The sequence below is a fragment of the Talpa europaea genome (genome assembly GCF_964194135.1).
Source record: "Talpa europaea genome assembly, chromosome: 7".
NCBI classification, from domain to species: Eukaryota; Metazoa; Chordata; class Mammalia; order Eulipotyphla; family Talpidae; genus Talpa; species Talpa europaea.
The window spans coordinates 7,975,366-7,999,625 of NC_140074.1; the positions used below are offsets into that span (position 1 = coordinate 7,975,366).

General features: G+C 41.5%; 1 protein-coding gene across 1 annotated transcript in view; it reads left to right on the forward strand.

The window, feature by feature from the left end:
* DENND1A (DENN domain containing 1A) overlaps positions 1–24,260 on the forward strand; it is a gene marked incomplete at both ends in the record, with an annotated part of 451,205 nt that overhangs the window by 138,312 nt on the left and 288,633 nt on the right. The window contains 2 exons of the mRNA XM_084237464.1: positions 6,934–6,983; positions 19,091–19,210. Of these exons, the coding sequence (XP_084093590.1) occupies positions 6,934–6,983; positions 19,091–19,210 (170 nt within the window). The remainder of the gene's footprint in view (positions 1–6,933; positions 6,984–19,090; positions 19,211–24,260) is intronic.

The following is a 24,260-nucleotide window of genomic DNA, read 5'->3' on the forward strand; positions in this document are numbered from 1 at the left end:
TACAAGTTCAAAGGAAAGTACAGCCACCCACGGTTTTAAAAACTCTCCTGTATAAATTTTAATAATTAGAAGGTTTCCGTACCTCAGAATATCACTTGTCTTTCCCATGGTTGAGCATATTTAAAAATAATTTTTAGACCTCTAGGCACTTTTTGGAAACCGTATGTCTGCCAGTGGTACATGTTAACGTGGTTACCAGGGCGGCAGTCAGAGGAAACATGCCAGGCCGTCCTTTCAGAATGTACAGTCATACCTTGAGAAAACATCAGCAACATGAAATATGTGTTAGGGCTTAATTATAGGACACACACACAGAGAGACACATAGCCCAGACACTTGTGCCGCCGACGTGTTTGCTGAATTCATTTATCTTTTAAAATTAGAATGGATTTGGTGGGGTGGCAAGGGATGTTGTGGGTCGAGGTGCTAATTTAGTTCAGAGTTATTCAAGATTGGCAGGAGAGAGAGGTAACAGCCAGTTCTGTTAGTCCTTTGGTTGTGTTGGTGTACAGGTTTAAGTTATCATTAAGGCACAAACTAGAGCCCCTTCTCTGACACAGTTTTTATCACATCTGCTAGCTTGTGTCCCAGGAGGAGATGTGGAAAGCAGTGAATTCAGCCTGGGCCCATTATCGACTGCTTTTTCGTGTGTTGTAAAAGGAGTGAGACCTCAGGGAGGCTTGGAGCCTCCTCCCGTGTAATGTCCAAGTCAGATTTGAAGGACTGGTGGCAGGAAAGCTTTGGCCTTGGGGTGTGAATTCTGAGAAATAGAGGCACAATTAAGTTTAAAAAATTCAAAGACTTTGAGCTTGATAATGAAAGATTTTTTTTTCTAGACTAATGTAAGCAGAAAAGTTGTCCATCTGTGCACATTTTTGGGTGCATTAAAAATATTTAAAAGCTGACAGCTTTTAATGTGCTTATGAAATAGTATTCTATCAATGCTCTTTTTTTTTTTTAAGCAGTATCTTCCTGAGGGCAAGTTGTGTCTTCAGTGAAATCGTGTTTGCAGTTTTACTGTTGGGACTGTATCCCTTTGGTATGTGCTGTGATATGTATCCCTTCTCTCCCCCAACCCTTCTTCCTTGATGCGATGTTGATGCCATAAATGTTCAGATAATGGAATTGAAAATGTTTAACAAAACAAACCAGGTAAAATAGAGTAATAATATTTACAGTCCAAGGAGTTATGTTTCTGATGTTACTGAAGGTAATTGTAAGAGATTGCAACCAAATCATTGTTGAAAGCATTGGAAACCAGTGTCAAGAAGTTTATTGGTGTTTAACATTGACCTTATAAATATATAGCACTCTCATTTTCAACCCCTTTGCTCTAAGACTTTATGTTAATAAAATGAAATCTTAGAAGGGATTTCATTTTAATGTCATTTGAAATCCATTAATTTGGGAGCAACTTTGTTCTATGTAATAATGTAATTTGGGAACAACTTTGTTCTAAGTGGTTTTTTGAAGAAAGGAAAATATACAAAGGCTAAAGTGAATTTCATTAAATTAAAAATGTTTTTTTTAAAGATCCAGTATTTTTGAAAATTACACTTGAAAGTAGTTCTAGAGATTGACTCTACTGTACCAAACATTCCACCTGTGATATCTTTGATAATTCAGATACAAAGTTGATATCATACATTTTGTAGAATAGGTTGCATTCCTATTTCATTTTAATTTTATCTTTAAATTGCAACATTGACTATATTAGGCATTATACAAATTAGCATAATTATAGCATAGGTATGTCTCAAAATTAACTAAAGTTTGTTCAGAGTAAACTGGTAGTAAATATTGAAATATACCAAAGAAAGGGAGCAGACTCCAGCATTTGCGCAGCGTTGTTAGAAATCTGACCCAGCTTTTATGTTCGGGTGTTGAAAAGCCTTTCTGTAAAATCCCTTATTCAAAGCTTTTCCTCACTAAAAAAATAAATAAATAAAGAGTTTGCTTCTAACTGTGGTATGGATCTTGGATTTAATTTGATATTTGTAGTGAAGGAGAAAAATTGTATTTCCTAATGTAGGAAATTTCTGATCAACATTCTTGAACTTGGTGCTAATTAAGCTTCTAAGAACTACTTACCATGCTGTTTTACCCTTCTTAATCATAAACATGAAAACCTCTGCTAGCTTTCACTTGGAGTCCCTGGTTTTAACTTGAAATGGCTTAAAGTGGAAATTTTGTTAGCTTTTTGTATGTTTTGGATTTTGTGTGTGTTCTGTTTTTAACTCTCGACTTGAGTTTTAAGATCATTCATCAAAGGCTTTTCTTTCAAGTCAGTTGCACTGATCTCAGTTGCAGGACTTAGAGGGCCATCCTTTCCCTCATGCTATTAAAAAAATTAAGTGTAGAAACAGACTATTTTAGGAATCTGAGCTCCAATGGTCTTTTCATCACACACATCAACATTTTGAAATGAACCAATAAATTAGATATAAGAAAGTCAGGAAATGTTCTGCCACCGTCTCCCTGTCTCTGCCTCCTTCACTCTTTTTTCTTGGACAAAGGTAAATTATCAATTGCTATACCGGCTTTCAATAAGCTACAAAGGGGCTGCTTCTGGCTTTACATATTTTAAAATGCATTCATTTATTCAAGCTATCTCTTTCCTTCATTTAAAATGTTTTCCTGCACACATTTTCTTTTTCCTTTTGAACTATTGAGAACCTGCCTCATCTCCCAACATTCTGTAACCCCAATGGGCATTGTAATCAGCCTGCGCTTTTGTCTTTCAGATGGCATTTATTTGTGGGGTGTGTATGTTAGTGCATGACAGTCAGTTGTTTTCATCTGCCAATACAAGTAATTTCTGTTATGGCTTTCAATGAAGCAGTGAAAACAAAGTATTTGACATCTGAACTGGTGATGGTTGTAGGGTCTCTTACATACCCCCAGCCAGCACCCCGAATTCAGGGTGAATTAATTGGTTGAGCCTTTGCATGCTGAACCAGTTAACTGTGTTGAATTTCCAAGATTTGCTTCCAGATAGGATTCTATGACGGATAGCATATGAATGTAAAACTTTACCAGGATTTCAAGAAAATGGCTCATTTTCAGCAGAACATCACCTACTTTCTGCAGATTGGAGTAAGTTCCCTTGATAGGTCTTCTGAATGGATAAGAATTCAAATTGGGTGAACAGAATCCAAAGAAGACCCTGGATGAATCTTGAGTTCACTTCTGATTTTCATTTGCAAGTGAATGCAGTGTTGGGTGTGTTGCTTTCACATTTTTGCTTCCTATTCTGAGGCTTGGATATCTCCTGGTGGGCAGAGTTTTGTAGATGTTGTTTTTCCACGATGCTGTGATGCTGTGTATGTGAACTGCTGTTGAATCTGTGCAGAACTGAAAGGTCTGTGCCATGGCCTGCCCCTCACGCCTCCCCCCTGCCTCCTCTGTTCTTATTTCTTCCCACATGAAGTATCATATATTTTGTTAGAAAGAAAAGCCCTTTTGGAAATTGCCTGTTTCATAAATTGTCTGGTGACACAAAGGGGTTGAATGCTATATTCTTGTCTCATTTATTTTGAAAACTTTGCTACTGAACTCACCTTAATCAATGAGCCCAGTGTTGTCTCCTATAAGTTATGTGTTGGATATATTGATTGGGAGGGATTTTAGAAAACCCGTCTGGGGTTTATAATGTCAGCAGTGTTTTGATTATGAAAAGAGTTGGAACCTGGGGACATGGAACCAGGTGGCAAATGTCCTAAAGCCAGTGGTGACACGGTGGACTGGTCCCCCCTGGGATCCAGTTCATGCCCTGCACTTTAACTGTGGTGGCTGGCTACTATAGATTCACTTTTTTTTGCTCATTAAAATGTTAAAAAATCAAACTGTACATAAAAAGATTTGTGAAAATATAAACTTGGGAATTGATCTAGAGAGCTGGCACGATCTTCCCCACCCCCTGCCTTAGCAATGAGGTCATTTACATTTCATCAGCTGTACTGCATCTCAAAGATCCGATTTATGTGGCAGTAGTTGAGGTTGTACTGAGGCTGGTTGTCTGAAAAAGCTGGTGTAGCCAAGAAAAAGGGGGGAGAAAGCAGGAAAATTACCATCTACAAAGAAAGTTCCCAAGCCAAAGACAGGTTCTAGAAAGAGAAAGGGGCTGGTGACGGGCTGGTGACTATTTTCTCAGTAAAATTATTATTGCAAGACACTCTCTTACAAGTATAATGCTCAAAATATGTTTAAATCAGGGGTTTAAAATCCCCACTCTTGGAGAATGGTACCTTTTATATTCCAATATTTGTGGAGTTTTGTTGAAAAAGAGGATACGGTATTTAAAAGTTTATCTATAGGGATAACAGTGGTATTAAGACAATTGTTTTATTTCAGCAATTTTATTTGCAAGAAACTTGGCTTGTTTTTCCCTCCCTCTTCCTATCCTTCCCTTCCCAAACTAAGAAGTAGATTTTTTTTTTCAGTTTTGATTGAGATAATGTGTGAATATGCCTAACACAGGGTAGATGCTCATTTTGGTTTTCTCCTCTGACAGCACACCACTGTCTTGTTTGACTTAAATTGGAATATCAAGCTCTTGTAATATCACAAACATGAAGAAACATATTGTGGTGCACAAACATTTGCCTATATTCCCTTCTCTTCTCCCCTCCCCCTACCCCCTTGCTTAATTAGACTTATCACTGCTTTCTTGGGTAAAAAGGAAAGCTCTTGGGAGGTGGGTTATACTCAGCCTACATTGGGTATTTTGATATTTGTTCTAATATTATCTGACAGACAAGTTCACGGTTGGTTATTACTCTTGACATTAGAAAGTGGTAAGTAGTTTCTATATATTGTCGGGAGTAATAAGTTGGGCAGATTAGATCTCTTTGACTCCGCTGTAGAGCACAATGCTTTTTTGTAGCCATGGGGGTCCTTTCTTTCAAAAATCTTGAGGTCTTTTGGCAGCTCAACTCCAGCATAGAGAAGAGAAGTGTTTCTGCACCTGTAACTTTTGAGGGGCAGAGGAGAACCGTCTTTGTAACTGATGTTGGCATTGAGTGAGCACTGGGTACTGAGTTGTAAAGAATGCTCAGTGCATGGACTGTGAAGTCAAAGGGATGCTTTGTGGTGTTTAAACTTGAAGTGAACAGGAACTTGTAAGGTATTTTATTGGGGTGTGTAACTTGTAAGAGTGGGTTGCAGTATTTTTTATTTAAAACTGCAGACATTAGCATGACTGCTTTAGGTGATCTCTTTTTCACTAGTTGTCTGATAATAATACTGCACTGAGAAATGGCCATGGCTTTTCTGACTCTGTCTTCGCCATTGCCATTTATTTAAGCATAATGAGTTTTAAAGCCAGAAATAAGGACTTCTGAATGCCACATTATGGCATTAACTAATATTTCCAGGAGGCCTCTTTGAATGTGTTGGGGTATTCTTTCCCACTCTTTTTCATTTTTCAGTTTCCTTGTCATTTACTACTTCACATGCCTTAACAGTGCCGTGATATACACAGGACCAGTCCAAAATGATATTAAAAAATAGGATATGCTCAATTGAATCATGTAGGCGGAACATGCTCTGGCAGGGCAAGTCCGTGTGCTTTCTGCTTCATTGAGTGGGTTATTAGATTGATGTGGTTTATTTCTTGAATGATAGAACTGGTTTGAAAAATAAATGAAGCGAGAAGCATCAATTCAGTTAGCATTGATAATTCATTATTATTGGTTAGAAAAGTGCTACATTTGTAAACTGATCTTTAATTTATCACTTGGATTAGGATTTGCAATGGGTAGGTTATTTTAATTTGAACCAGCTTCTCAATGACTGAAAAATGTGTTCTTCATTTTGTCTTGAAGTTGGGATTTTTAATAGTTAAAAAAGCAAATCAAATACATGAAAGGAATTTTTTTTAAGATTTATAACATTGGTCTATGAACTTAATATAAGCACCAACTGTGGACTGTCCACAGTCTTCAGATCAATTAACTCAAGTTAGAGAAAAATTCTGTGAAGGAAGTAATAATTATCTGTATATGTTTTTAGCTATGTGTGCATAGGCTGTGAACGTGAAATGTGTCTGTTGGGAAAACACACACCACTGAATATATTGTGCCTCCTCGGGTAGTATTCTTAATGTGAGAAGCTTCTCTTTTATGAATGTTTTTGAAATGGCACTCTACTTTTTGTATCTTTTGTACTCCTGCCTCCCCCCTGAGTAATGTCCTTGGTTTTATGTACCTACATATTTATTAAAGACATTTAAGCTGGTCGTTTGCTTTGGATTTTCATAAATTATAATCAGGTAAGTGTGTCCAATTATGATAACGACATTTAACTAAAAATAGCACATCCTTGAAATTGTTAAGGTTTGGTAACAAAATAAATTTATGCCAAACATGGCAACTTCCTTATGAAGTAAGTAAACGAAGTTTTAAACTCTGAAAATGCAGTTGACAATGTTCAGGGACAATTATCTTCCAGTTGGCTTTCTATTCTGCTTGCGATTTGGCCTATTGATGTCGGGAAGCGTTGTCTAATCCCGGCCCCCTCTGTTCCTAGGTAACAGGCGAGCACGGTGCCAGCAACAGCGGCCCTGCCAGGCCAAACCCATGTGGCTCGGTGTTATTCACTCTGATCCATATGGTCAGGCTGGAGATGGTCCCTGGAGGGGTGTTAACACTCAGCAACCCAACCGCCCCCCTCCCTTCAGAGCCTTCCTGCATGGCTCCTGCTGCTTGCCCATGTGTGATTCTTGATTAATTTTTCATTTTTAATGAAGTTTGATCATGTTTATTATTTCTCATGATTGACTGCCTGGTACTCCTCCCATGTAATTGATAAAGCCCATATTTCTTCATCTGTCTCCTCTTTCTTTAGGGTAAAGTTGCTAGATTGTGTGCCGTGCTTAATGTCAGATTTATTGGCCCCATTAGATGTATAAATTATCTCTCTTTCTCTCCACAGGAAGTTCTACAGACTTTGACCAAGTTTTGTTTCCCCTTCTATGTGGACAGGTAGTGTCAGATTTTTAAACTTTACTAGAAAAAAAAGTGTCAATAAACCTGCTATGGAAAATAAAAACCATACCATTCTTAACATTCTGTCTGTTTAACCATGATTGAAAACACCTATGCGCCAAGGCGAGTAGCCGGTTCTCCCTTCCTGGGGTTTTTATTTGACACCACCACTGCGCTTAAAGCTTACGCTGCTGCGTTGCTCAGTCTGTGAGATGCACTTTGCATGACATTACATTTTTGACTTTGGTTATCAGACTCAAACCATGATTAAGAATGGTTGGTGTTTATCTGGTACTGTTGAATTTTCATGAAAATATGAATATATTTGACTGAACCAAGTAATATCATGTGACTCCATCGCCTTGTGAGTATGATGGAGACTTTGCTTTTCCTGCACCAAAACTTAAAATTTAAATGGCATAGGCTATCTTGTTCAAAGATTTGCAGCTATTTAAATGGCACGCTGCTGAGTAGAGTCTTGTGTTTTGTTTAGGTGACTATGAATGGTATCTCTGGGGGAAAAGCATTTTTGATAAATTTTCAGACTAAGAAAACAAAATCACCTAAACACCTCCTAAATAATTCCGTTTTGATAAACTGTCTCCTGGAAAGATTAAACATTATATGAACTCTAAAATAACTCTAATAATCTGAGAGTTAAACATTTTAAGAGCCTCTGGTTAATGGTAACAATTTTAGAAAAGGTGTTTTTTTTACTTTATAAAACTATAAATTACTAGCACTCTTAATGCAATGAGGAAACAATCATCTTCATCTTACTTTTAAGCAATGTCTACCATGATTATTGTTCATTACATTTGAAGCATTATTTTTGCAGTAACATATTGGTCCATTTGAATGTTGTCTCTTTTTAATTTTAATGGAGAATTAAGCTATCAGACTGTACATACATTCTATGTTAAAAATGCCAATTTTAGTGGCAGAAGTTTTAGAAAATGTCAGTCTAAGTAGTAAGTGCCATAATATGTTCCAAGAAAGCTATCAAATGTGTGCCCATTTTCTGGAAGATCCTATCATAGTATTTTAGTGTCCCAATCCTGACAGGCCTGAAAGGGTTTTTGTGTTTTTAGATCATGTGGGGAAGAGGATGTTTGGGTCTTTTCGACACTTGATAGTAGCAGTGTCGTTCTTTATTGGTCATTAATGTAAAAATGGTGTGAACTGGGCCTCCCCTGTTAGCGCAGCGGTTGAGCCCTGGGCTGCGAGGTTGCCCACAGCCTCTGCAGTGCCGGTTCGTTCCCTGGCCACGAGCGAGGGTCCCACCAAAAATTAAATAAATAAATAAACATGGGCCTCCCCGGTGGTGCAGCGGTTGAGCGCTGGGTTGCGAAGCTGCCCGCAGACTCTGCAGCGCCGGTTCGATCCCCGGCTGCTCCCCGGCCACCGGAGGAGGGTCCCACATGGCGCGCAGACCTCTCCTGCCGCCCGCTGCTCCCCTCAGCAGTGTACTTCGGTCCTTCTGCCTGCCCTGCTCCCCGCTCTGGCTCTGGTGAATTCTCTCACCCTCCCGCGCTTCTGACTGTACCCAGTGCTTGTATAAATAAATAAATCTTAAAAAAAAAAATTAAAAAAAAATAAACAAACAAACAAACAAATAAATAAATAAATAAAAAGGTGTGACCTGAGAATTGGTAGTCAAAGGAGTTTTTTTAAAAGTGTTCTCAAAAGCAAAAAGAGTACTAAGAAGCAAAGCAGCTTTGGAATATTGCCCAGCCCCTTATAATCACTGTTTCCCCTGGTTCTAACATGTTATTTTTAAAAGCCCATCAACCATTATAGTATTTCCAGACTTGGGCCTCTTACCATCCAGGTACCAGAGATTTTCAGTTGTGGGTTGGTGCTTAAAACAGAATAGCCTTAATTTTGAGAGGGTCCATCCTTGTAACAAGAGGCCTCTTGTCTCTTCTTTATCCTATTCTAAAAATAGCATGCAAGGGAGTAGGGTTTTATTTAGATATTTAATGCAAACTTCACATGTATATGTATGAATTAGCAATGCGTGAAATCTCCTCCAGTCACTTATAAAATGTATTGCAAATTATGGCAAGGGCGTATTTATACAAATTAATAAAGCTGAAATGTTTTAGAAATGCGATTAGGTGTTTAACAAGGAAGAATAAGAAAATGTATTTTCACATGACTTCTTGTTAGAGTGGTGATCTATTTGGGAGAGTTATTCCTTAGTGAACTTTGTAAACTAATATTAGAAGAAATGTACAGTCTCCCTCCCCCCAACATACACACCCCTCTTTTTCATTTTACTCCAACACATAAACCTCCACTCACCTACATGGACGATTATAATCTGAAATGAAAGAAAAGCAGAATCGTTATGCTATAGTTCTAAAGTCTTTTCTTCACTAATAATGTTAATTTCTTTTTGGTTAGAATAATATAGTTCTTTCAAAATAACCAATTTCTAAACTACCCTCTTCTAATCACATTCTTCATATTTTTTCACAAAATGATTTGGGGCTAAAATGTTCCTTTATGGGTAGACTTTAATCCCTGCTGTGTGCAATGGTTCTTTCTGATGTGGTCTTATATTATTCACCCTAAAAGTGTTGATAACTTCAAATTGATGCAAACTAAGTGGGTTACTTTAGTTTGGATACTGTGTTTTTTTCTTTTCTGCTTCCCCACTCCTATCCTTGACATGCTTTAATGCAGAAGGCATAATAATAAGTCATTTACAATAAATACAGAGGGTTTAATGTCACCAGTTTTATGTTAGTTAGGAGAAGCCCTGTCAAATGGCTATGCCCAGATTCTGAGGCCCACAAAGCCCCCCAGATGTGTTTATGGCATTGCTTACACTTAGAAAATGTGTCAGCATGAGAGATGAGTATTGCCCCAGGTGAATATGTCCCCCAAAGAAAGCTTCCTTATCTTTTTTGGTATCTCTGCTTTTCTACCCCCAAGGAGCAGTAATACAACTTTCTGACATGTCTAGTCTGTATCAAGAGTGGGATTTCCACCGCCATCATCAAATCACCTGCTAACATTGACATCTTGCTGTCTCTTGTGTTGTTTTAAGATTTTTCTTTCAGAAACCAGGACTTATGAAAGATAATAATGCCAGAAGCTTTTCAAAGGAAAGTGCTTCCTCTTGTATTATCTCATTTTATCCTCCTGTCACAAGAAATGAGAATCAGCACTGTTACCGTCAGTTGAAAAACATCTAAGCAGCAGCGACATTGTGACTTGCCCAACGTCCTCTTGGGCTGCTGGCACAACCTTTGGGTCCATCTCCCAAGTGAATACCTTTCCCAGTAGCTCACCCTGTGGGAAGACCAGTCACTAAACAGAGCGCAAGGGAGGACATTAATATTTGACTTCCTGCTTGATTCTAGCCAGTGTGCTGTCCACCTTCACGTTAATACCTCATTTATTCCCAGCAACTGGGCGATAGGTGACGGTGGTGTCTCTTTTACAAAAGAGCAAGTGGTTTCAGAATATGTATCATTGTTGGGTGATAACGGCAATCAGACTTGGAGCTCTGCCTTTGCTGTGTTTCTCAGTCTGCTCCAGGAAGACACATGAAGCCATATGTATCCAAAAGGACTGAGTGAGGTTAGCGAAGACTGAAAGGCCCAGAAAACTCCTTACGGTGGGTGAGATTTATGTTTAGTCTGCAAGGACAGCCGGAAGTAGATATGTGGAAGGGGGAGCCTAGAAGCCATCTGTCCTGAGGCGCAAAGCAGAGGAGAGACCTCAAGCGAGCCTCAAGATTGTTCAGGCAGAGCAGATGGAGCTGCTGGGGAGAGAGAGAGACGTGTGCTGTCAGGGCGTGGGCTCCAGCTATGGGAGGCTTTGGAGATGTGTGAGAATAAGACCACTGGCTTTGGGCCTCCCCTGTGGCGCAGCATTTGAGCGCTGGGTTGAGAAGCTACCCGTTGAGAAGCGCTGGTTCAATCCCTGGCCACCGGGTGAGGGTCCCACATGTTGCGCAGACCTCTCCTGCCGCCCTCTGCTCCCCTCAGCAGTGTACTTATCAGTCTGCCTGTTCTGCTCTCCGCTCTAGCTCTGGTGAATTCTCTCACCCTCCTGTGCTTCTGACTGTACCCAGTGCTTGCATAAATAAATAAATAAATATTAGGGAAAAAAAAAAAGACCACTGGCTTTAACAATGAAATTCTTGATTCAAACCTTCCATTTTATAAAAGGAAACCAAGAGCCGTAGAGATGAAATGACTTGTTTATGGTCACACTTATGTAATTATAGAGCTGGGGAAGAAACAGATACTCTTAAACCCAATCTAGAGTTTCTGCTCCCTTTACTGCACTTGAACTAGCTCATGGGGGAGAGGAATAGTGAAATCACAGTGCTGGGATCACTCTCAAAAAACTTCACATTGTTATTGATGAAATCAGTCTCTTTGAGGAAATAGAAAAGTTTTGTTCCATTTCATATTGTGTTCCTTGCTTGCGCTCCACAGTTGGCAGCCTACTTGAGTTGGTCAAAGCACTAACTGAACCATCTGAAGAGGCTTAATGAGATAATGCCCAATCCATTCCTTTCCATGTCTGTGCTTCCTCTTCTAGAACCCAGAAAGTCAGCTCCCATGTTGTTACCCTATACATTGCATTTGGGAGCACCCACATGACATGGGCGAGAAATGAAGTGACAGTCTTTTCAGTGGCAGAGGCGTAGTCGAATGACTTAGAATGCAGCCCAGATACACGTGTGGTCAAGTGCTATCTGCTGTTGTACTGTCTCTGTTAGGTGCTATATTCTTTTCCTGTGCTAGAAAGGTACACATTGGTAAGGTTATCATTTTCATAATGTCCGCTATTAGCAAGTGGTAGAGCTGCCTTTGGAAGCCAAATTAGTCTGACCGCCGGTCCCATGGCACATTGCCTCCTGAAGCATACTGCCTCCACGAGAGCCCTCACAGCATAATGTAGCCAAACATTTAAACATTTATTTCAGAAATAATAAAAATGTATTGTCAAAAAATAGAAGTTCAGATAACTGAAGAATTCAAAGCCCACATACATATAATGTGTGCTTTAGTGTCTGCCTGCCCAGACCTCTCCTCTGTGCATCTCCTCTGCACCCCTCGTCTCTACTTTTCAAAATTGAATCACTTTCAGGGCCTCCCCGGTGGCGCAGCAGTTGAGCGCTGGGTTGTGAAGCTGCCCGCAGCCTCTGCAGCACCGGTTGGTTCCCCGGCCACCTAGCGAGGGTCCCACATGGCGCGCAGACCTCTCCTGCCATGCCCACTGCGCCCCTCAGCAGTGTACTTCGTCAGTCTGCCTGTTCTGTTCTCGGCTCTGGCTCTGGTGAATTCTCTCACCCTCCTGCACTTCTGACTGTACTCAGTGCTTGCATAAATTAAAAAAAAAAAAAAATTGAATCACTTTCCTCCCTTGTTTTTCATCCTTGGTTTAGTCTACACCCTGAGTTTCACCCCATGGGTTCTGCTCTGCCCATGGTGTTGGATAAAACAATCAAACCGTCAGGCAAGTGGGTAGAAAGCATGGTGAGTAGCAGCTGGGAGACGTTGGTGTAGGTTTTGATTCTGCTTCTGCCTTGCTCTGTGCTGAGAGGCACAGGACGTCTCCCCCGAGGGCCCAGCTACTTCATGGATAATGGGAGAACTGAATCAGATCTCTGCTGTTCCTTCTGGTTTGGATGCTTTTTGATTCTCCAGTTATGATTCACATTGACTTTGTCAGGCTTATGTGGGTGAGGGGCTGGAGGGGTCTCTGTCCTCTGTTAGAATGATCCGAAGTTTTTCAAGCAGATAGGTGTGGCCCTGCATTTGGCAGTGTGTGGCCTACTCTTAGCCCCAGACATCTTGGGTCAGTGTCATCTTGTCACCTGGATCTTTGAGCAGGGAATGTGAGAAACGCACATCTCAGGCAGATAAATGGTGCACTTGTGTAAGAAAGCCTTGAGGCACATATAACTAAAGGTTGGGTGATGCTGCAGTTTGACAGACTTGATTCCTACCTGACACCCCCTATGCACTGAAAGGTAGGAGAAGCAGCTCTTAAGGCTGCCTTGCAGTAGGTTACTCAAAAGGTTAACAATTATTACTAAGTCATACAGAACTTTTCATTTTCACCTCTCCCATTTCATAATGATTACAATTATTTTCATTGTGTACCTACTATACTGCTATTTTGTAGGAATTATTTCTAATCCTCAAAGCCACCCTGTAAGGTATAAATGAAGCAGGAAGGTGCTTGGAGTCTACTGCTTGGAGTCTGTTGCTTGCTGGAACAGAAAGTTCCTGCCTGTGTTGCTTGCCCACAGTAGTAGCCATGGCTACCTTGATCCCCTTCCCAAACAATAAAGAAACTCTATGATAGAGGGGGTGACAAGCTCCTGCATACAAACTGTATAAAACCTTACCATTCCTGTAATTCGGGGCAAAACCTTACCATTCCTACAATTTGGGACTCAGACTTTTTGGGAGCTATCCCACTGAGCCTGCCGGTGTGACAAATAAATCTCTCTCTCCACCTCTCTGAGTGCTGCCTAGTTTCTCAGGGAAATTGCGGTAACATTATTATTCCCATTTTACAGGTGAGGTTTAGTGAGATGCGATTATTTTTACCTCATCCACACAGCAAGTGAGTAGTATCTCCAGAATTCTAATCTAAGGTCCAGACCTTATTGTTTTATCTTTCTCCTATATCATAAATCTCTGCCTTTATAGAAACATTTCCAACAGCTTAAAAACACTTTCTGGTGTTCTTCATCCTAAAAATAAGGCCCACTTGTGACTCTTCATTCCCACTCAATTACTGCCTAATTCTCTGCTTTGGGGAAGAGTTAGCTACATGCTTCACTTTATTCCTCTTCAGTCTGTCTTCTGCTTCCTTTACTGAGCTAGAGCTTTTCTTACAAGCTCATCTCAAACCTCCACATTGCTCAGGTCAATAGACGCCTCTCCTCTCCTCGTCTCCATGCACCGGTGCCACTGGCCGCAGCCATGCCGGTTGTTTGCCTTTGTTTCTTTGGTGGTCTCTTCACTACCCATCATCTGAAAGAGGTTTCTTTATTATAATTAGTCTTTTTCCTGGTCCCTTATTTAGGTTTTCTAAATTCCTGCTATGAGTGACACCATCCAGTATTATTCTTTTTCTTTCTGGCTTATTTTGCTGAGCATAATGCCTTCCATTTCCATCCATGTTGCTGCAAATTGCATGAGTTATAATAAAGTAAAAATCAAAATCAACAAGCAACTATAAACCAGAGACACAATATTGGGGGGGGGGGGAAGAAAGGAGTAGGATGAAAACAAGGGGGAGTGGGAACGGTGGGGACTATAACCATTACGAGAATGCATACATTGTGCAAAAATGAAAAATAATGTAAAATATATATAAAATAAAAAATAAATAAAAGGGGTACCTTAACTCGGTCCTAGGTTCTCTTCTGTTTCTCTGCACTTTCTCCCTAAGTGGTCTCGACATCTACCATGGCATCAGATGCCCTCTCTGCGTAGGTGACCTCCAAATGTGTAGCTTTTCCTCCGATTTCCCTAGTAGAATGTTCAATTATGTACTAGACATTTCTGAATTAGCATATTCCAAATGGATCTCTTGGATATCCCCCCAAACTTGTTAGTTTGTCCTCTCATTGAATGGTAACACACTGCCTTTTTCTTCCCCAACTATCAGTCCATAAATGACCGTCCACCTGTCATTTATCTCTCTTGCTAAAACCCAGAGCAGTCCACCCCGTCCATCTCCACTCTCATTCGTGAGTTAAGCCACCAGCCGGTCTCACTGAGACTGCTGTTCTAGCCTCTTAATTATTTTTTATGCTTCTTTTTCTTCCTTTTTCCAAATTGTCCTCCATGTAGCAGTCAGATCAGGACTTCAAAAATGCAGACCAGACTGCTGTTCTCTTGATTAAAACCATTCTGTGGCCCTTACAAAAGAATCCCAATTCTTTACCAAGATCTGTGAGGTTCTCTGCATGATCGGGCATTGCATTAAACAGCAACTTGGTATCATGCCACTTTCTCCTTATCACCTGTGGATTAGCTGAACTGGTGTCCTTTTAGTTCCTTGGCCATGCCTCACTCTTTCCAGCCTGAGAATCCTTGTGTGGCTTTCTTTCTTCCTGAAACACCCAGGCCTCTGCTTCTGGACAGACTGCTCCAGCTGCTCCTGGAAGTCAGGATTGTTGCCATACCTGGGAAACTGTCTCTCACCACCTGATCTCAGTAGGACTTTGCCTTATCTATTTACCTCTGTCCCTTTTTTAGGTTTCATACGAGCACTATTTCTCTGGTGTACTTGCTGATTGTCTCCAGCCAGAGCGAGAGCTCCAGCAAGACCCAGCACTTGTTACTGTGCCAGTGTAGTCATTGCTCAGCTTGTAAGATGGAAAAGGAAACTTCCAGTGAGGCTGATATGGAAAATCCCATTCTCACTGGAAGATTGTACTCCAACTGTCTGTCCGCTCGCTTCATGCCATTTACATACCGGGTCCCTAAGCAGCTTCAAAAGTAAGCAGGATGCTGCCAGTGGAATCTTGAGTGGCTGACTGACATCAGCGGTTAGTGTGAAGGTTCAAGTCTGGGGTTTGAATAGTGATGCTTTTCTCCTGTGTTTGCCACACTCTCTCGTAGGCAAGGGAAGCACAATGCAGGGTGGTCTTGGCCCTCATCACATGGGACCATTTCTGGAAAGACTGAAATTTGGTTTCTCTTGCCTCATGGGCAGTAGAGTCAGTCTGTTTGGTAAGACAACTTTCTGAATGCCTCTCATACCTGAGTTTCTTGAGCTGAGGTGGAAGCCTCTCAGAGAGGGTTTGCATTGTGTTTAACTCAGCATGGCGGACTGGAAAGGACTTGGATTTTTGTTTTGTCCAGATTACTTTGAAAAAGCAAAACAAACCCCATTAACCTGACCCTGAACCTCAGTTTCTCCATTTAGAAACAAGAGAATTGGACAAGCTGGTTTGTAGTTTTCTCCCACCTTTAATCACCAGGATCTCTTATTTCTATTAAAAAAAAAATTAGGGATTCTGAACCTGAAGGTAAATTCCCTGGGGTTTCCAAACCCTTCCAGTTAACCTCTGTTAGATGGCCTTTGCCTGACTTTCAGTTTATTGGAAATTGTCCAGGAAAAAAAAAAGTCTTAGAATTTAATGTTTTGAGGCTTTTAATGACTAACGCCCCACCCTACTAGGAATGAAAAAGGTACACTAACCGAGAATAATAAGTGCCCCTCTGAGCTGTGGCACCCCCAAAAAGACTCTGCTCCGTTGGGTTGCTCCAAGATTAAGGAAAGGCAGCCTCACTTTCTTCATTTGCAAGTGTTACAAAGTCGAGTCAGAAGATTCTAGGCAGATGCATAACTTTAATATAAATCGAGTTTCTCTTTGGATGGTAACAGCTTGCGTTTCTTTGAATTGTGCCTATCATGGACTGACCCTCAAGTCGACTGCAGATCTCACTTATTCCCTAAGTGTCCTTTGGGTTGGTACTTTCTCCTGGTTTTTCCAGGTGAAGAAACTGAGGTGTTTAGAGGTTAAGTACCTTGCTAAATTAAGGCCCACTAAGCAAGTGATTGAGTTGGGATTAGAACCAAGCAGATGAGTAATGAATCTGTCTTTGGGCTTACAATGTAGCTAAAAGCATTTTCAGCATTATTAATGGTAGTGAAAAGATAATAGGGAAATTAATGACACTCCATTCACAAACCAGGTTGTATTCCTTCTCCTTGGTGTTTGCTTTTCATCCTGTCTATACCATTTCTCTCTAGCATGCTTCATTTTAAACATTCTGGAAGTAAAATCAAATCCTGAGTTAATCAGTGAGCATTCACGTTTTTGTACGATCACCTAACCATGCTTTGCAAAAGCATGACCTTATTTTGTAATTTAGAGTCATCCTGACCTGTTGCTTGAAATAATTTAATAATACAGGTTTCCCTTCCCCCAACGAGGCCCACTTTCCCCCATCACTTTAATTATGTGAGCTAGAATCCTGTTTCTCACACATCTCCAGTTCTCAACCTTGTTAAAATTAATCATATAATCCCCCTTTAAAACATAGTATTAAATCACCATAGTAACACAGTATCCGAGCTTTATAGATAAAACATAAGAGCCATAAGAAGGTAGCGTTTGGTGTCCCCTTGACGGCTCTATAACTTTTATAGAAACGCGCTCCTTCTCCAGGCTGGTGGAGGGTGGAGGGATAGCATTACTTACACCTGTTTTACTACCACGTTGCTTTTAAATTGCCACCTTGTTTTCGTTCACCTTCCTAGTTAAAAAAGGAGAGTGAAACACTTCCTTCGCTTTCTGAATTGTTTTCTGGAACTCTAACCACTCTCCAAGGGGTGGAGTTGCTTCCTTAAACATGACCAGATAGAGCTCATTGACTGTTTACATTGGGATTTACTGAAAGCCTCTTTCCTCTTAATGTTCTTATGCAGTTGGTTATTAGGGAATTTTAGAAAGGAAGGCTATGCCTATCTGAAAACTTAGTTCATATCCTAACCATAGTTCAATAAAAAGTCTACCTTTGGAAAAGGTCCAGTGAGCCATTTTTTGCATTTCCACTGACAATTTATAAGGTAAATTATAGGTGAGGGCATCAATTTGAATATTTTATCAGTATGAGTATATTTTATAAAATACAATATAATCTGTGGAGTGCAATATGAGTTAATGAGTTCCTTTACTAATTCAAGGTCAAATTCACAAGTATGTTAGCATGAATTTATAGATTGAAATTTGGAGTGATTAGGTTTTTAAAAAGGAATGCAGAAGCAGCTGATTGCAGCTTCTGCAGTTAACTGGTAAACCACTTTTTAAAAGTAAATTTTAAGGGCCTCCCCGGTGGCGCAGCGGTTGAGCGCTGGGTTGCGAAGCTGCCCGCAGCCTCTGCAGCGCCGGTTCGATTCCCGGCTGCTCCCCGGCCACCAGAGGAGGGTCCCACATGGTGCGCAGACCTCTCCTGCCGCCCGCTGCTCCCCTCAGCAGTGTACTTCGGTCCTTCTGCCTGCTCTGCTCCCCGCTCTGGCTCTGGTGAATTCTCTCACCCTCCCGCGCTTCTGACTGTACCCAGTGCATGTATAAACCAAACAAACAAATAAATAAATAAATAAAAAACATGCCTCTATAAAAGAAAAAAAAAAGTAAATTTTAAAATGTTTTGTAACTTTCTGAAAAGAATTTCTAGAACAATCTAGTAAAAGACTTTAATTTTGTGAAATAGATATTGTCTAGTTTAATGTGACTGTTAGGTGTGGTTTGCTAATATTTGTGTTGAGGCAGGAATATTTAGCTTTTTTTTCTTTAGTATCTTCCTTAAAAACCTGTTTCCATTTCTTAGAAAGCACCCTGCCATGTTAAGACATTTAGTATTTCTGACCTGGAAAATACAGCACATGATCCTCATAAATTCAGAAATTGGAAGACACAGGAAGTTAGGGAAGGGGTGACTGGCTTGGCTGCCTCTTGAATTCCAGCCTCCCCACCAGTAGTGCTGTGAAGTGAACTACTCACCTACCTTTCCACTTCCTTTCCTGTAAAATGGGAACAACAACATCTAAGTATCAGGTGGGAGGGTGAGTGTGATGACATCTCTGAGTGTGGCTGGCACTTCAGTCCCCCTGCTGCACAGGGGGGACTGATTTTCTGAACCCGGGAATGACCATGTGGGCATTGCTAACAGCAAGCCAGCTGAATGGCCTTTGGAACAGACAGACCTCTGTTTAACACCAACTTTTTGCCACAGTCCAGCCAGCATCTTAGGCAGTGCCACTATGGGCGATTTCCTCTTCTAGAAAATGAGATTAATAGCATGCACCTTTCAGCATTTGATGGGCTGCTCATCCGGGCTACCTGCCCGACCTCATTAAGGGGGCCGCATGCCGGTCTGAGGAGGTGGTCCCTGGAACAGGCTGCTCGCAGTCTTTGTTTTATTTTATTTCACTAGCTCCTAGTCTGTTCCCTTGAAGTGTGTAAATCCTAAGCTCATTTGTAAAGAGTTCCACTGAGAAAGGAAATGTTACAGGTTCAACGACTTGTCAGTGATTAGATACTTTATCAAGAAACTTACTGCACACTCATTTTTCCCTTTGTTCTGTCCTTGCCACAGCCTCACAGTGAGCCAAGTTGGCCAGAACTTCACTTTCGTGCTCACTGACATTGACAGCAAACAGAGATTCGGATTCTGTCGCTTATCTTCCGGAGCGAAGAGCTGCTTCTGTATCTTAAGGTAAGGGAGAGTGGCTTGGCCCTGGGCGCGCTCTGTGGATCAATGTCAGCTTCTGCGTTGTTCTTCTGCAATTAACTTTTCCAGCTGTTCCTTTTATTTTCCTATCGGGTCCCCACAAGTCACTGCACTCGGGGAGAAGGACTTCCCAGTGTTGGTCTTGCACTTTAGGTTCTGCAGATAATTGTATGTATTTATTTGTCTCTCAGCCCTTGGGTGGGAAAGCCGTCATTACTTCTGTGGCGTCTGTGCACGCTGGAGAGTCGGCCTGGCTTCAGTTGCTCCTGCTGTTATCTGGAGCTGTCAGAAATTAGCCTGTTAGGCTTTCCCTTGGACATTTTGTGTATGTAAGATTATTAATAAAGTATGTGTCTGTAGCTCAGGACGTCTTGCAGACGCTGATTGTAACCTCCTCAAAGTGACGCTCTTGCCCCCTTCGGGTCAGTGAGTGAGTAACTGTTTCCCAGCTTGGCTACCTCTTAGAAGTTGGGGGGAAGCAGAGAATCTGGTAAGAAGGCTTCTTGAGGTCTTCTAAAACCCCCTTTGTGCACCAGAGCCACACTCGCTTAATGCTCTGTTTCCTCCTGCCAGAGGGGCGAGGCATGTTCTGGGGTGGGAGGATGTGTGGAAATCCGATTTTGGAGCTGCTGGCTCTGAGGACTCCTGCTGGGCGCCTCCGGAGGGGGAAGTAAAGGCATCCCCCACACTCTCCTCTCCATCTGCCTTGGTTAAGTAGGTGTCAGAGGGGCCTGCCTCCTGTCTCTCTCTGCTCATGTGGAGCGGCCTAGGGCAGGACAGCAGGGAGGCGCCCCTGACAAAACCCGGGTCCCCAGTCTTAGGCTTGGGCCTGGGGATAAAAGACCAGACCCTCTGTGAATTCCAGAGAGGGTAGTTCTCTGGTATACCAGTCGCTGCGCTTTCTTATTCTCCTCAATGAGAAAAGGACACCCCCCACCCCGGCCCCGCTCTGGTCTAGGTCCCCCAACACACCCTCTCACACCACAGGGGAAGAGGGCTGACTTTTGAAGTACCTCCGCTCAATAACTGTCAGTTTGGACTGCTACTTTTGTGTTTCTTTACACAAATCTTATTTAATCAGTGAAGTCAGCTCTCTTCTTCATTAAACAAAGGCTCCATAATTTGGGCACTAGAGGACAAATGCTGGAAAGACCTTAGGAAGGAGGTACCCCAGCTGCTCTGGGGATAAGTGTGCACAGCTATTCTGAAGCAGGCCTCACAGCCAGGCCCGAGGATTCCCTGCCCAGAGTATTGGACTCTGATGTAAATGATTATTTACTTATTGATGTAATAAGATGGGTCTTTTTTCCCCTTTCTTTTTCTTATTTAAGAGTTCTTTATGGCATTTATTTGTACAATTTGTCTCCCAATAGTTTCCTCAACTCTATTTTATTTTTTACTAAACTTTTTAATTTTCTTACATTAGTGTTCATTTTTGTACAGTATTTGATTTCTCCCCATAGGTGTAGTCCCCATAAATCTCCCACCACCACATCACCCATGAACCATCACCATGTCCCTTATGCTCTTCCCTCCCCGTTTTTTTTCTTTTAAGGAAAATTGTTTTGCCCATTTTCTCTATAGTGTTAGCTTCCAGCCTTGTCAGGATACTGCACATGTATACAGTCACGTAGAGAAAATGAGGGTTTACAGTGTGTCCTTAAACTTTTGCAGAAAGGTTTTTTTTCCTGAGTATTGTGGGTTATGGTGTTTCTTTTTCAAAGCTGGTGGGTGTGAGTGTGTGGATGGAAGGGCAGACTGAGGGGCAGGGGAACTAGTACTATCACTTTCACTCAGCAAACTGCTGAGTGTGGAAAACTACTTAAAACTTAAAAATTGCCCTCCTCCGATTCCAGTGTTTGACTTTGTGTGTCTGTGTGGAGGGTCACGGAAGTCAAGTTTGCAAGAAACTAATTGAATACCCCTCATGCTATCGTCATTTAGAATGAAAAATAGCAGCAATTGGTGCATTTTGTATCTATCTGTTGTACTCTCTTGGAACTATGGGAAAAATTTTGGTGAGTTCATTCATTCATTGGCATGTCAGCCCTTCCTGGAGTACTGCTATTAGCGGTCCTGCCCTTGAGGCGTTCCCAAGACTAGCTGGGTAGACGCATGACACAATGCAGAGTATGCTATCTGTAACACATAGAGTGACCCCATGCCTGGTGTCTTCTTGCTATTGATTTCTTAGTGCCAGGAGATAGTGCTTGTGGTTAAAAATAAAAAACTTTGTGCATTCTGGGACATGCATTCCTGGGTATTTAGCATGAGGGAGAGAGTTCTCTGGTTTATACAGCTGGTGCAGATATAAAGGGCATAGTCAGTGGCACTTCCCCTGTGCCTGGGCTGCAAACATTGCTAGACTGAGGCTGGCATACGGATGGAAGGGTCTGCCATTAATCCCTGGTGACCAGTGGGTGTCATGTCCAATGGCAAGTGGAGAGGCCCACCTGCTAACAGAACGCTAGTGTGATTTGGGTTCAGGTTACATTGTTAGCATTGTCCTTTTTTGCTGCTTGGTTTCCTTGCTGCCTCAGTTTGCCCTTTAGTTAACCTGTGTCTTAAGGTGCTGTCACCCTTCTCAGTGCACGCAGAGCTCCAACTTGAGTCTGCTCACAGCCACCTTGACTTCTGCTTTCCATTTCTTCTCATGAGGGACATAGCACCCTGTGGTGGCCTCTGTGCAGATGTGGCCTCTGCTGTTACAGGACTTAGCTTTTTAGCACTTGCTTCCTGGTCCTTATGAGCCACCACACCTTCCTGCCTTCATCAATTTACCTATCCTCCCAGGTTTGGCATCTGCACCACCTTAGAGTGGCCTTCTTCAGGCAGATCTAACTGTCCCTGCCTCTGGATGCAGCCAGCATGCTTTACATACTTCACATCCACTCATAAACTTGCTTTTCCTGTCTTGTTCTTGTTGAACTAAATGTTTAGGGGTAAAGGTTGTGTCTTATGCAACTTTGTGTCTCCAGGACTTGGTAGAGAGCTTGTGTGCATGGCGTCCAGAGACAGGGAAATGTATTCTGTTAGATGGAAGAACAGGACACTGAGACTCTGAGAGGGCGAGTCTTGTGAGATGCTAATTCAAAGAAAAAGTATGAACTACAGTTATGCTAACAGTTCATCTTGCAAGCTTAATTCTTACTAGTTTTCAGAGGTAAACCTTTGGATTTCACAGTAGAGGTCTAGTGTTGAGGGATAAGCATTGTATATTATAAAATATAAGCTTAGTTTCACAAAGAAAGGTTCTTAGACATCCTTTATACAAAGTTTTTTTCAGTTTACTGCTGGAGACATTGCCTGTTCCAACCTACGAGAATATAAGTTCCGTGAAGACTGGGAATTTTTATGTTTTGTTCATAAATACACCACAAGCTTGTTGAAGAATGTCTGCACATAGTAGGCACTTAGTAATACTTACCTTGTGAAAGAGTGGATGCCTGAGGCTTAAGTCCTGTGTTTATCTGAAAACATGTTTAAAAGGTTGGTTCGGACTCTTGTCACCAGCAAGGCAGTCACACTGGAGCCCAAGTCTGGCCTTGTGTGTCAGGCCAGACGCGTTCCTTCCACCCGTGGTTCACTAGTTACTACCATTCAAGCATTTTACTTCTTCTTGAAATTCATCATAATGTCCTTAACTAGTTTCTGGATAGTAGCAAATACTGTATTAAAAACACCAGCTAGGATAGGAGTAGCTTTGGATATGTTAGTTGTTTGTTCTTCATTATAAACCCAGGATTGTGAGGAAGTATTTTAGGCCACGCCATCTGAGTTTATGTGGCATAAACATTTACCTCTGACATCTTCCAGCTATAAAAGTGACCTAGAACCAAAATTTTACTACCACTTCCAGTTTACCCAAATGACAATGCCCCATCAAGGTTAAAAATGTAGTGAAATACACTGTTTATAGCCAACTTCAGGTTTGGGATGAACAGGAGCACTAGAGTGCAAAGCTTTAGAACTGTTGTTTGAGGTGGTGGTGGTAGCAGTGGTGGGGGAGTGGTTATGGGAGGTAATATCTTGCAATAATAAATTTCTTTAGTCTTTATAAAGGAAACTTTAAAATATTTAAAATATTTGTATTCCACAAGTTCCCTTTTATGTATAGTGGTCTTATTTATACTCTTGAGAAAACTCGAGTAACTTTGTTTATACCCAAGTAAGGCTAGTCACAACCTATAATACATTTTTATTGAGATATCTACATTTTATAACTTTTAGCGTTTCTGTTCCATTAGATGTCTTAGGACCTAGTAGATACCTGGCTGAGCAGTGTAGGCCACTTAGCCTTTGGCCTTTATTTACCCCAAGGGACCTTAAAACAGACAGCCTCCCATTTGAGAACCTTTCTTGTCACACTTACCAAGATCTTAATGAACTGATCTTGCTGAATTTGGTATTATACAATGAAATCAACATGTACTCTTTGTCAGACAATTCACCTAATTCAGAACTGAATATGCTCCCGGGCATGTTGTTCCAGGTCCCTCTGGCGGTGCCCAGTCCCCACTTCATTGTCACAGCGCTCACTTCTTAGGAGCCATTCAGGCTTTGGGAAGGGACTTTGTAAACAAGTAAATACAAAAATGTGATAAATGCTATCTAAAAAATATGTGTGTGGAAGGTTCCTTGGGGCCACATAGTAGGTAGTGCCCATCAGACTTGGAAAGTCTGTGAAGTCAGTTGCTGGTGGGTGCAAGTTAAACTGGATCTTCAGGAATGAAGGGGGCTTGCCTGGAGGAGAAGAGGAGAAAAAAATCTCTAGGACAATGAGAACTGGTGTTCACTGTGACCCAGAGAGGAGGAAGGTGTAGCACAATGAGAGAGGGATCAGAATTCTTTCAGAAGAAAGAACTGATGCCATAGAATTTGAAAGCCCTTTTGAGGCATGCTCAGGATTTTGTTTTATCTAATAGAAAACTGGAGGGGGCAGAGGGAAGGTCATCGGATGGTTTCCGGATGGACATTGGAAACACGGAGGTCTGTGGACCAAAAAAGTGAAATCGCAGTTTCTGGTCATTGGGGT